General features: G+C 46.9%; 1 protein-coding gene across 1 annotated transcript in view; it reads left to right on the forward strand.

Annotated features, from left to right (window-relative positions):
- SASS6 (SAS-6 centriolar assembly protein) overlaps positions 1-11,623 on the forward strand; it is a 28,016-nt gene that overhangs the window by 13,208 nt on the left and 3,185 nt on the right. Inside the window, exons 8-16 of the mRNA XM_066353481.1 lie at positions 389-580; positions 1,522-1,716; positions 1,819-1,908; positions 1,985-2,164; positions 2,492-2,573; positions 3,195-3,331; positions 5,269-5,397; positions 9,428-9,525; positions 11,521-11,615. Coding sequence (XP_066209578.1) covers positions 389-580; positions 1,522-1,716; positions 1,819-1,908; positions 1,985-2,164; positions 2,492-2,573; positions 3,195-3,331; positions 5,269-5,397; positions 9,428-9,525; positions 11,521-11,615 — 1,198 coding nt within the window. The remainder of the gene's footprint in view (positions 1-388; positions 581-1,521; positions 1,717-1,818; positions 1,909-1,984; positions 2,165-2,491; positions 2,574-3,194; positions 3,332-5,268; positions 5,398-9,427; positions 9,526-11,520; positions 11,616-11,623) is intronic.

The raw sequence follows: 11,623 nt of genomic DNA on the forward strand, positions 1-11,623 counted from the left end.
ATTTAATTCTCAAATCAGCTCCTTTAAAGTGCTGGTCTTATGCCTGTTTTACAGGTGGTGAAACTAAGGCACACAGATAGGTTCACATTATATATACTGTTTTGCAGTTTAGATGTTTACTTATTCATATATTGTTCTTCCCTGCACTTGAAGACCATTATATCTAAACGTGTGTGGGTTTAGACTTTAGGAGAAGCAGAAACTATGAACGAGGTTCTAATTGTAAATTTGCCTATGTTGACCTTTCTCCTTCATAAAATCCATTATTGAAAATAGATCTTCAAAACAGGAGAACCTTATAATTATATAGAATACTAGTTTTCCCATGTCTGTCCTTCTGGTTTCTTCCCCTTTGAATTTGGTCCTGTATGTATTGCATTAACTAAAGGCGCAGGTTCAGCACCAGCAGCAGCATGAGCAGCAGAAGAAGGACTTGGAGCTCCTCCACCAGCGAAGCCTGCAGCAGCTGCAGAGCCGGCTGGCCGAGCTGGAAACTGCCAACAAAGACCTCACGGAGCGCAAGTACAAGGGCGACTCCGCCATCCGGGAGCTGAAAGCCAAGCTGTCCGGGCTCGAGGAGGTACTACCCCTGTGTGGTGGTGTCCCTCTGGATGTGCACAGCCCTCTGGGGCGGTCAGTTCAGACGGTGCAGGGTGCCCGGTGACAGGCTGCCCTTTCTCTCCGCTTGCCCGCGTTCCAGATGACTGCGGAGTTCAGTGTCTGGTCGTAACAGTGCTAACGGGAGTGATGGTAAAGCTAGTGCTTACTGACTGCTTGCCATGTGACGAGTGCTGTTGCAGGTGCTTTACATATTGATTCATATCATTGTTAGCAATTTAATTCTCAGATCAGTTCCTTTAAAGTGCTGGTCTTATTATGCCTGTTTTACAGGTGGTGAAACTAAGGCACAGAGAGGTTAAGTAACTTGGCCACGGTCACACAGCCAGTAAGTGGAAGAATGAGGATTGGAGCCCTCTCTCTTATTGGCCTGTCTTCACTGCAGCCTTTTTTTTCAGGCCGCAGAGAAACTTTAACAGGTCTTGCTGCAGTGGCACGGTTGTTGGCGCTTTGGCACTGATGGTAGACGTTTTCCTAGCATTATTCTGTATTGTTATGAATGACCAGAAAACGTAGATTTTGTTAAAGCGGTCGGATTTAAATACACAGGTCACCATGTTGCTCTAGTTCACAAGACTTCCAACCCCCATCCCGCACTCATAGGCTTAGAGACTGACACCTGACTGACGGTGTGGTCAGATCTGCCAGCATTCTGTCCCGACAGTAGGCATCTGCACCCCCCACCCCTTCCCCTTGCACAGCAGCTGGTAAGGCGTTTCCGTCTTTGTAGTACTCTGGGCAGTCGGAATGCTTCAGTGTAGGCTAGGTGACTATTCTCTCTCAGCCCTGGAACTGGCCAGTGTATGAGCAGAGCGCTCCATTGCTGAGAACTGTTTTAAACATCTTAGTTCCCGAGAACGGAAGAGCCGACTGCACTGTTTGCAACGCTCATTCTTCCCCCAGGAGCTGCAGCGGGCTAAGCAGGAAGCCCTGGCTCTGCGCAGAGAGAACGCCACGCTGGACGCCGAGTGCCACGAGAAAGAAAAGCACATCAATCAGCTGCAGACAAAAGTGGCTGTTTTAGAACAGGAAATCAAGGACAAGGACCAGCTTGTTTTAAGAACAAAAGAAGCATTTGATACAATCCAAGAACAAAAGGTCTATTTTAAGTTTTTGTAAACAAATTGGTGATTGCAGTTATAGAGCGATGCTTTTCCTAAACTAGTGCCCTAATTATTCATGTTTTTACAAATGTATCAGGTGGCTTTAGAAGAAAATGGTGAGAAAAATCAGGTGCAACTAGGAAAACTCGAAGCTACCATAAAATCATTATCAGCGGAACTTCTTAAGGTTTGTTTTTAAAAATTAATAGAACATTAATATCTGTTGAATTATGTAGAAGTACACATATGAAGCTCTTTTATAGGCAAATGAAATCATCAAGAAGTTACAAGGAGATCTGAAAACTTTAATGGGTAAATTGAAACTGAAGAACACAGTTACCATTCAGCAAGAGAAGCTCCTGGCGGAAAAGGAAGAGAAACTACAGAAGGAACAGAAGGAATTGCAAGAGGTTGGGCAGTGTCTCCGAAGTAAAGAGCAAGAGGTAGTTCACACTGCGTACTGCGCATGTGTGGTTGTTTGTAGACAGCCAATTCCCTCGCATGCACGTTTTACATTTGTAGTTTGTTATGTTAGAAACTGGCTTGGATTCTTTTTCTTTTTGAAGAGCATGACTGGATTCAATAGATGTTAACTTATTTTTCATAGTTCTTCTGACTCAAATAACTTGAGTGTGCATGTGTGTGTGTTTACTGCATAGGTTAGCTGATTCCTCTATTATTTAATAACAAGAGGTACCAACCATTTAATAGCAATATATTCATTTTTTATTTTAGTCTTTATTATACTTATGACGATTGACATATTTCAGGTATGCAAATTACAAGAACAGTTAGACGCTACTGTTCAAAAACTTGAAGAAAGCAAACAGCTATTAAAAAATAATGAAAAGTGTAAGTATGTGTGATCTTTTTATTTAAATGAAATTTGTAGTTTTAGTCTTAACCTGAATATTTTATTTGAATTCATAGAAGTCTAGGGAAATCAGGATATTACTATATACAAATAATTCTGCTTGAAGTACACTCTGTTAACTATGTCACCTTCCCTGTTAAATTACCATCATTATAAAAACTATCTCACATGTATCAGTAACACAAAATCAAGTATTGAAAATATTAACTATATTTTACATTTAAAATTCTTTACTACCATTTTTTTTATTGCTGTATGTGCATATAGCAATAATATGAATACTTGAAACTAAAATATAAAATTAAGCCTTTAACATTTTTCTGAGTTTCTAGTATTGGTTGTCAGATCTGAATGTGAACTTTTAAGTATAAGTAAACTGTAAAATATTCTAGAAATCAAAGCCTTCAAAGACACCCTTGACTACCAGAAATACATACTTCAGATAGTAACAGAGTAAGGGGTCTTGTGTTGCAGTTGCTAAAATAAGAATCTTGAATGGCAGAAGTTTAAGTTAACCTATATTGTTGTAAAAACTTAAATGTTTAAAATATTAGGAACATAAAAATAGTCTAATAAAATTCTTTCCCTTGTTCTGTAAGTAATCACGTGGTTGAACAAAGAACTAAATGAGAACCAGCTGGTGAGGAAGCCAGACATGCTGGGCCCTCCCACCACCCCACCTGTGCATTCTGGCGGCAGCGTGGCCAGGAGCGGGCTGTCCCCTAACCCTGGTGCGGTAGGTGACGGGCAGGCACAGGGACTTCGGAGGCGTGGCTCCGGGCTGGCGGGCCTGTGATGGAGGGGCCGGCGCTGGCAGACATGCGGGGGCGGCGGGGGGGGGAGGGGCAATGGAGTTTAGGTCGCGGGAACTGGGACGTGCAGGTGTGCCTGCTCCTAACAGAGGCTGCGTTTCTGGGTCACTTCCTGTAAGATTTTAATAGATACAGAAATGAGTGCTAACTAAAGTGATGCCAAGTGTGCTGAAAGGTTGTGCACGCAGGCGCGCACTATTTAGGAGGCGTCCAGGACGGCGGACAAGGCGAGACGTGGGCTCGGGTTCAGAACTGCAGTGCAAGGGAGCTGAGCGGAATTCCATCAGAAAGAGAAGCCCCGCTTGCGGGCTCACGGGCTCCAGGTTCCGGAGAAAAGTGGCTCTGACATAAAGCCTCCTGGCTTCCAGGGCAGACCGCGTGCCGTTCCTGTGCGGGAAGGGAGATGTAGGGAGCTGGGGGCTGGCCTGGCGCTCTGGCAGGGCCCCGGGGCTCACACTGTCGGCGCCGGGCAAGCCCACTGACTGCCGGGTCAGGGCAGCTGAAGACCGCTCGATGGTCGTGTCTGAGCTCAGACAGACAGACATAGCCAAGCCACGGAAAAGGGTGGCCATCCCGTCCTTGGTCACGAGTGCTTGGCTGCCATTTGCGGCTCTGGCCCTAGCGCATTTCTCCTGCCTTACAGATGAGCTTGACTGGGACACCCGGACAGCCTGTCACCCCCTTTCCTGATGGCATCCGATCGTAGCCGAGCCCCGATTTCTTAAACTGCCCCTTAGCTCGTCTAGCGCATGGCTGTAAGTCCGTCCAGTAAGCGAGTCCCTTTACTGGCCTGGAGCCGCCCCGTGGTCCTCCGTGCGTGCACCTGGACGTGCGTGGGGGCCGCCCAGCCGCAGGGCATGCTCAGATCAGCATGTGCGCCTGGGAGTGTGTCCTGGGCCCTGGCGCCGCATAGGCAGGGGAGTTAAAATCCGGACGCCCGGTTGGGTCTGCTCCAGCAGTCAGGCTGTAACTGGCGTCTAAGAGTCAAGGGTTTCTGCTCAGTTGGAAAAAGTGTGGGAAGAGCCCCTAGTTCTCAGTGAGAGTTGAGGAGTGGTGACAGCTGTGTGAGAAGCACTTCTGACGCGCTGCGCTGGGGCAGTTGCTGCAGGTGTATGTCCGTGGGCCTCATTAAATGCCTCATGACCTCGGTTACTGGCAGTGCTGCTCTATTAAAAATTACTGGCAAAGCCAATAATTGTCTCAATTAGTTTAAAGACACTGATGATCTTGTTTCTACTCAGTCTGGCAGAAAATTTTTACTTTATCCCTGGTTAGTCTGTTGATCTGTGATGTGGCCCATCTGGAGGCCGGAGCGAGCCCAGTGCTTCAGAGCCCTGGCCCAGTGGCGGCCGTTGCTGGTTGCCCGCACATGCGCAGCCCTGGAAGAGGCCAGGCGCCTGCTGGTGCTGCGTGCGGGCAGGCTGGCAGGGGCGCTCTTAACCCCGGCCGCTACAGCGGGAGCTTGCGCCTCTTGAATGAGCAGATCCTCTTTAGAACAGGGGTGGGGAACCTACAGCTCGGGAGCCAGATGTGGCTCTTTTGATGGCTGCACCTGGCTCGCAGACAAATCTTTAATAAAAAAAAATGTTAAAAATATAAAACATTCTCATGTATTACAATCCATTCATTTCCTACCGCTCATGTTCATGGTTGCAGGTGGCTGGAGCCAATCACAGCTGTCCTCCGGGACAACACCAAATTTTTATTGGATAATGTGTCACGTACATGGGTCGTTGTGTGGCTCTCACAGAATTACATTTTAAAATATGTGGCATTTATGGCTCTCTCAGCCAAAATGGTTCCCGACCCCTGCTTTAGAACAAATTTCTCATCCTTAACTTTTTTTTCTTTTTTCTTTTAGGTTGATGGGAGACTGACTTACCCAGCCTGTGGGATTGGTTATCCTGTCTCCTCTGTGTTCGCTTTCCAGAACACCTTCCCTCATCCTGCATCTGCCAAAAGTATCATGCACCCCGTTTCAGGACCAAAGGTAAGCAAATCTTTTTTAATATGGCAAGTTATTAACATGCAAATCTTTTTCATCCTTAAAACATTTAGTTCGGTTGCTGAGTGTTGGTGATTGTGAGGTGAATGTCGCTGAAAATCTTGAGTCTGTTTACAGGAAGCGCTGCCTGTGCTCTGGGGTGTGTCCCAAATCACGGGATCTGTGACAGTCTGCCCACCCGCTGCTCACACTGCATCCATTCCTGTCCAGCCGTCTCCTGTTACTCCTCCTTCTGCTCACCTCTCCTGCCGCTCCCGCCTGACTGGGCGCGCTGTGCTGCAGGCTCTGGGCGGGCAGCTTGAGGGGACTGCGGCTGCCTGGCTGACGCTGCCTTGGGCGCCCATGCTCACAACCCCCCAGGCTGGGATTTCTCTGCTGAGGCTTTTCTGTGCCTGTTGGGGTCCTTCATCTTCGTTGTTATTACTGACGTTCTAGGTTATAGATCATGTGCATGGTGGTCTCATCCACCCAGACGCACCACTGATCTTATTTTCATTCCTAACTTCAGGTCTAAGTTGATTTTTCCCCCTACATCATGGAGACACTTTTTTTTTTTATCTGAAATTGGAAACGGGGAGGCAATCAGACAGACTCCAACCGGGATCCACCCGGCATGCCCACCCCGGGGGTGATGCTCTGCCCATTTGGGGCGTTGCTCTGTTGTGACCAGAGCCATTCTAGTGCCTGAAGCAGAGGCCATGGAGCCATCCTCAGCGCCCAGGCCAACTTTGCTCCAATGGAGCTTTGGCTGAGGGAGGGGAAGAGAGAGAGAGAGAGAGAGAGAGGAAGGAGAGGGGGAGGGGTGGAGAAGCAGATGGGTGCTTCTCCTGTGTGCCCTGGCCGGGAATCGAACCTGGGACTCCTGCACGCCAGGCTGATGCTCTACCACTGAGCCAACTGGCCAGGGCCTCTTGGAGACATTTTTGAAAAGAATATATTATAAAAGATAAAATTGAGGACATTGAAAATGCTGTTATGACCTTTTTCTGAAGTTACTTTTGGGCTGCCTTGAAAGTCAATTTGCTGTGTTAGGGTTGTGCTTATTTTTAGCCATAGTCTTGATTGTCTAGGACTTTGAGAATAGTTTTTATGTCTAGAATATTATTATGTAAACAGTATTTAGGTGCATTTCATTGACTGTTCTTCCACTGCTTATTGAGGAGAATTAGATGTGCACACTCAGAGGAATGTTCTTGTTTTTAATATCAGTATATGCAAAGTGTGATTGCATCACAGAGTCAGTTTTTTCTTGAGAATTATGATTGAATTTAAAATTGCTTTTTATTTTAAACAGTTTTCCAGGAATTATGTCCAAAATGAGGACAAGAGCAGGTTGACAGGAATGAACATGACTTAGAACTAATGGGGTTTCCTTTCTGGTAGCTCAGCAGGGCTCGTTGTAACGAGGACATTCTTAAAGCTAGGAGCAGGACCTCTGTGTGTCCTGTGTCATTGATCTCCATGCCCTTTGGTCATGTGTCCCCAACAGTGAAAACAGAACACTTAGAGCCTGCTCTCTGAGGCGTGGATATTTATGTGTGAATTACATGCGTGTGTTACTGTGCTACTCCATTGTGCACAGTGTACGTTAGTGTTGAAGTGCGTGGAGCCTGCAGGGAGGGTTCGCGCTGCTCCATCTGTGTGAGGTGCGCTAAAATCAACATCCGGTCGTGCTCGTTTTTCCTGTAAATGGAGCAGGAGGTTCTGACCTTCCTGGACTCTTGTGGGCTTGAGTGCATTCATGTGTTTGCTTATAATGTATCACCTGCTTTATAACTGCTTCATAAGGGTCTGTTGTTATTAATAATAAAATGGACTCAAAAATAGAAATTGAAGAATGAGATTAAAAATATATGTAAGTCATCCTATACAGCTGGCTCAAGAGGTAGAGTGTTGGCCCAGCGTGTGGAGGTCCCAGGTTTGATTCCCGGGCAGGGCACACAGGAGAAGCGCCCATCTGCTTCTCCACCCTTCCCCCTCTTTTTCCTCTCTGTCTCTCTCTTCCCCTTCTGCAGCCAAGGCTCCATTGGAGCAAAATTGGCCCGGGCTCTAAGGATGGCTCCATGGCTTCCCCCTCAGGTGCTAGAATGGCTCTGGTTGCAACGGAGCAACGCCCCAGATGGGCAGAGCATCACCCCCTGGTGGGCATGCCGGGTGGATCCCGGTTGGACGCATACGGGGTCTGTCTCTGCCTCTCCACTTCTTACTTAGGAAAAAAAATGTATGTAAATCAAAATTACAGATTTCTTCTCACACCTCAGGTGATGGCTGTCGTCACTGCCTGCTTTGGTGACTGCTGCCCCCGCTGTGAAGCAGCCAGTGCGCCTGTGTCCCCTCGTTGACGGGCGCTGTGTTAATGTGGGCCAGTGGCTCGTCTTCCTGCGGCTCCCGTGCTCAGCAGCTGTCCCACGACCGTGCAGTGTGTCTGCCGGCGGGCGGGTCACAGGCCCTCTGGCCTGGGTGGCCTGTCCCGATTTTTGAGGAACATTTTTTTCTGTATTTATTTATAAAATTTCTGTTTATCAATTTTACTTATGTTTGGGATATTAAACCTTATAAAATGATGTCATAAATATTTTTATGTTCCAGACAGTCTGCTGTTGGCCTCAGTCACTGTCATTATTCCCCTGATTCGTCCTGTGAGGCGCGCTAAAATCAACATCCAGCCCATGCTCGTTTTTCGTATTTTAGTAAAACATTCCCTAGTGCTTTTTGCAGTTTATTCACTCTTTCCCCTTAAGCAGTACTGACCTGCTCTCAGTCTATACATGTGCCTCTACACGTCGTGTGAACGGAACCACGCAGCCTGCGGTGTCCCTGGCCTTTCTCGCCCAGCGCCGGGGGCGTGCCGGGCCAGTGTGCGGCAGGGGCTCATGCTCCGCGCTGTGCCGGCGTCTGCGTGGCTGTGTCGCGGTCCTTATCCATCCGCGTCGGGTGGCTGTTTGTGACACCTTCCGTTTGGGGCTGTCACGGTGAAGCTGCGTGCGCGTCGCTGTGCAGACTGCAGCTCTCGCGAGAGCCCCTGCGGCTGGCCTTGCTGGTGGCTCGTGGTCAGCTGGTGGGGACCCGCTGCTCCGCAGGGCGGTGCCGCTCCGTCCCGCACATTCAGTGCCGGGGGCACCCCTTCTGTTTGTTCTGTCCCGTTTCTCACTGTGTATGACTGCTGGCCAGAAACTGTTGTGTGTTAACATCTCTTAATTTTCCTCTTTTTGCATGTTTCTTTTATAAGAAATATTCAAATCATTGTCTTGCTTTAAAAAATTCTTTGTGTTTAATGTTATCACATTAACATGTAGATCAATGTGGGAAAACTAGTGTCTTTGGAACGTTGACCGTGATCGCCAGGTCTGGCTGCACCTCTCTCTCGTTCATCCCTTTACCTGTCACGCTCGTGTCTGCCTGGCCTGTACAGTGTGGGGTCACCAACATCGTGTTGTTTCCTGTGCTTTTGTGTCTGTGTCCACGTGGTCATGTATGCTGACTTATGTTTTTGGACTTTTTAATGTAGGTCCATTCACACGTTCCTGGTGTGAAACCCACTCAGTTATAGTCGTTACTGCTTTAAATATACCTCTGTGTCTTCCGTGCTGATGTTCCAGTCCAGACTTCTACAGAGATGTTGGGATTACCGCACAGTATTTCAAAGTTCAAGTTTCTAGCCCTAATTGAGAATCCTTAAGTATAACATAGGCATTGAAAGTTCTTAAAAAGGAAAGAATTTTCAAAGAGCGTGTGGGGAATGTGTCATTGCAGAACATGGTTCCTTGTAGCGCTGTGACAGTGTATTAGTGTTCGTGTTTCTGTTGCTGCTGTTCATCTCGCTCGTGTGGCAGGAACCTTCTGGGCAAAGAGCGATAGGCTGCTGCCGACGAAGCCTCCTCCGTGAGACGTGTCTGTGTGCCCACTGGAGGCTGGCCCTGGGCCTCTGCTCGCAGGAGCAGTGTGACCACCTCCCCATGGAGAAGCGTCTCGGTTCTCAGTAACTTAGTTACGTGAGGTGTTTCTCACTCCGTAGGTTCACTTTAACTTGCAGTTTACAAAACCAAACGCGGCCCTCGGAGACGTCCCGCTGGGAACAACCGTGAGTGAGCCGTGCTCAGCTGACAAGGAAAAGTAAGTACTCATTGACCTACAACTCACTGTTTGCAGTTTTGAGAGTCATCTTAAGGAATTTTTATTGGTGCTTGAAGAGCTATGGCTCCTACTTATCTGTGACATTTTTAGTTGATGATCATGCAACTCCAGTTCCATCCCTTTGGCTATAAAAAAAAGAGGTTTTTTCATGTTTGTTTATTTTTTTCAAACTGTAGGATATTGTTAGCTATATTGTAAGATTTTATTTTATAGAAGAATTTTCTACGTAGCTGAAGCCCCCTGACAGATGTCCTTGGGGAAGTAGAGGGAGACTTTATCACTCCGGGTCTCGTTTCCCTGCGTGGCCATCTTCCTCTCGTGACGCTCCCAGAGTGATGTGACAGCCAGCTAGTGACCCGCCAGAACCCTCTGGTAACGAAGAGGAAGGCCCTGGCCAGTGAGCTCAGCTGGCTGGAGCGCCGTCCCACCCCAGGGTTGCGGGGTCGCTGCCGTCGGCGCCCCGGGGAGGCAGCCTCTGAGGGCACCGCTCAGTGACACAGCAGATGTGCTGCTCTCCCGCCAGCCCCTGTCTGAAACCAGTTTTTAAAAAAAGTTTTTTAAAGGCCAATGGGACTGTCCTATAGCTACATAAGTAAGCGTTGATGTCACCTTGTGATCTCTGTTGTGCCTGCTCAGAGATTCCCTCCTGTGTTTATGGCTTAAACGGCGTTTTCATAGTGAAGTTCGTTGAATCAGTGAATTGTGGCTGAATTAACTCAAACGTGCCGACTCGTCTCCCTGGGCGGTCTCCACGTTGATGCTGTTTTCTTATCATCTGCTCCTCATGGCAGTTGGATGGCCCTCTCGGCTGGCGGCTGGCTGCTGGCTGCTGGCCCTTGTCATCAGCCGTCACCCTCCCTGTATTTGTAACTGAATTACTAATATGGCGCAGAAAGGTTCCTTGTCCCCACTTTCTGGCCTTGATTCATTGGCCCCTCTAAAACTGCCACCAAGATGGGTATTAAAATAGATAATGTTGTGAGCCTCTTTTTTTATTTTTTTTAAATAAGGTCAGAATTCTTCGAGGTCCTGAAATGTGTGTGTTTATTTATCTCATGCTCCCTTGTTCAGGAGGCAGAATTCCAAAATTCCCACCAATGGTGGAGCTCCATGTTTATGTATTTACTGTGTCACACACACCAGAAGCCAGTTTACTTGCAGAAAATGTGGCAATCATATTTACAGTACAAAATCAGACATCAAATTAGCACTGCTCGGCTATTTTTTTAGTTCTTTCTGTTTAAAACTGGTTTTTTGTTGTCAGCTAGTAGAAAGTGGCGGTGGGTATTGAAGATTAAAGAAAAAAATGTTAAAATTGGAAAAATACCTATTCACCTACTTAACTCTTCTCGGAAACTTGGGAAAAGACCATCATTTAATTTTAAGGTTGTAATGCCATTATTTTGCAAGAGCTTTTAATTTCTTATTACAAATATACTGCTAGAGAAACTGTTTACAATAGGCAGGTTTGGAAAGAATGAATATAGTGGTAGAAAGGGAAAAAACATAAGTACATACTTTTTTTGAAATATTGTATTTGTATTCATCTAATCAGAATTCCTTATTGTTAAAATATGTATTAATATCTAATAATGACAACTTTGAAGCACAAATTTTGAAGAGCTTTTGGTGAAAGAAGATTAAATGCAGGATGAGATGGCACATCCTGCGTCATACCGACGCTCTCCAGGCATGCACGCGTGTTTATAGCACGCACAGCACAGAACGCGCACGCCTCCACGGCCCTCACCCCAGCTCCCGGGCTGTGCGTGCTGCTCACGTGACTTCCTCTGTGCTGGGAGGAGGGCGCTTCAGCTTGTGTATGGATCATTGCTTAGGGAAGAAATCTTTGAAGAATGTGATTTGTCTTGAACAGACTACAAGTGTATATTATGTGTAGTGTATAGATTAGGTAACATTCAAAATTACTAAAGAAAAAATAATACTTTGTTAAAACACTCTTTTACTTTTAAGTGTTGAAAATTTAGGACTAGAATCCAAATATCTGAAGAAAAGGGAAGATAGCATTCCGTTACGCGGGCTCAGCCAGAACCTCTTCAGTCACCCAGGTGAGAAG

The sequence above is a fragment of the Saccopteryx leptura genome, chromosome 11 (genome assembly GCF_036850995.1).
Source record: "Saccopteryx leptura isolate mSacLep1 chromosome 11, mSacLep1_pri_phased_curated, whole genome shotgun sequence".
Classification (NCBI taxonomy): Eukaryota; Metazoa; Chordata; class Mammalia; order Chiroptera; family Emballonuridae; genus Saccopteryx; species Saccopteryx leptura.